Source organism: Aureococcus anophagefferens (assembly GCF_000186865.1).
Source record: "Aureococcus anophagefferens unplaced genomic scaffold AURANscaffold_78, whole genome shotgun sequence".
In the NCBI taxonomy this organism is placed as follows: Eukaryota; class Pelagophyceae; order Pelagomonadales; family Pelagomonadaceae; genus Aureococcus; species Aureococcus anophagefferens.
The window spans coordinates 75,242-77,037 of NW_008705629.1; the positions used below are offsets into that span (position 1 = coordinate 75,242).

The 1,796-nt window shown below is 51.0% G+C and overlaps 1 protein-coding gene across 1 annotated transcript; it reads right to left on the reverse strand.

Moving 5' to 3' along the window:
• Positions 1-242: 242 nt before the first annotated feature.
• AURANDRAFT_72788 (hypothetical protein) lies at positions 243-1,755 on the reverse strand (the record flags this gene model as incomplete). The annotated part of the gene is made up of 2 exons (XM_009043889.1): positions 243-1,391; positions 1,439-1,755. The coding sequence occupies 2 exons, from the start codon at positions 1,730-1,732 to the stop codon at positions 396-398; spliced, it is 1,290 nt and encodes a 429-aa protein (XP_009042137.1).
• Positions 1,756-1,796: the final 41 nt, after the last annotated feature.

The window sequence follows — 1,796 nt, forward strand, 5'->3', positions numbered from 1 at the left end:
GTCATGTTGTTTTAAATTTCAATGCTGCTGTTGCTTTTGCTCTTTGGGGGGGGGGCTCGCGGGCCCCGTGGCGCCGTTTCGCCGACGCGAGCTGTCCTAGATTAGCGTTTGTGAGGGGGGACCGGCGTCCCCGGATGAGCTAAGTGAGTGCGTCACGACGCTTTCCTTTAATACCCTAGTGCCCTAGGCGGTGGGGCCGGTGGGGACTGGGAAGCCCACCCCACGGCCCTCTACAAGCCCCCCCCGGTAGTGGCGCTTTATACTCGAGAATGAGCGCTTGTCGGTCAGGGGTGGGGGCTTGGGTTTTGCACCCTTGCTCCCTTCGCGCTTTTGCAGCGCGGGGGAAGCTACAGCCTGGTGCTTGGCTTGATGACTGGAAATAGTGGCACGATCTACTACCTGACTGATGCTGAGGCGCGTCCCTGGGGCGCCCCACGATTGCTCGTGAAAGTTAGACCATGCGCAAGTCGGTCACAGACCATGGCAACATGCCTCTTTAGTCTATCTGTCGTCACAGGAAACGCCAGTGGCACTGGAGGTATGTTTGTCTTTGGAATAGGCTCTGGCTCATGGTCATTGCGCCGACCACACACAGGGTAGGACTTCAACAGGGAAGTTTTAAGGAGATATGTCAGGGAAGCATCTGTAGTCTCTTCCCAGCCCGATAACGAATCGTCTACTGATCCGTGGTTACATTCCATCACCGCCGGACTCAAATGGCTGCGAAGAACATCAAAATCTGCCAGGGATAGAGTGAAACGCATTCGCATTAACAAGAGCAGCAACTGCGTTCCACATGCCAGAATGTGCCCTGCATGATCACGAGCATCATGAGCAACCTCTACACACGAAGCCAAATAAAGGAGATTCGAGTGTGTTTGCCATAATATTAAATCTAATTTATCGAGATTTGCCGGGCGACTGTCTTTGAAGCGAATTAGAAGTCTCTTCTGGATAATTCTATATTGCTGGGCGGAGTCATTTAGCATTGCTTCAGCGCGACGGACAGCGCTACGCGAATTATGGTGTCTGTCCAAAGTGGCATAGAAGTCCGACAGAGGAAGTTGTTCAGTGTAAGCCATCTTTATTCCACCACTGTGAGCCCACCGCGATTTTAGACGAGCAGCAAGCTCGTCCAAAACAAGCCACAGGGCTGACATGGAGGTGGACTGTACACGGTAGCGACCCGAATTCCTCGATAGTAAAATCGTGGCTATGGCCTTGTTTGGAACCCGAGGGTCGGTTGTGCTGCATTCACTCTCAGTAACGTCCAATTCTTCTTGCACGTGGAACAAATAAGCAAAAGAAACGGCGTTAGACGACACAAGATCTGTACTCTCAGTGCCGCTCTCACATAGGAACATGTCACTAAAGACGGAGCTCAATAAGACCTGATCAACATTTGATATAAACATATCGCAAGAGTGCGGTTACTCACTGGCTCTCTATCAGTTTGAATTGTTAGCTTATACGTGGCCTCGCGTTTCGGAGGTAGGATCAGTCTACATGCGAGAGACATAGGAAGTCGAAACTCCATTGATGAGCAGCGTGGGATATCGTTCTTAATAAAGATCGCAGATACCTTGGCGCAAAGTTCGGAAGGTGGAATCGAAGGCCGAGCAATCAGGGTGCACTGCACGGTTATTGGCGTATTTGCCTTGCCGTGCAACCTTGGGACTATTACGTTTGGCGTGACATTACTTGTCCAAGCGGGTGCAGCTATAGTAATCATCACATCATCCAAGCTGCCAGTACCTGAATAGGAAACAAAAATTCTTGCTGTAACACTGCATGGA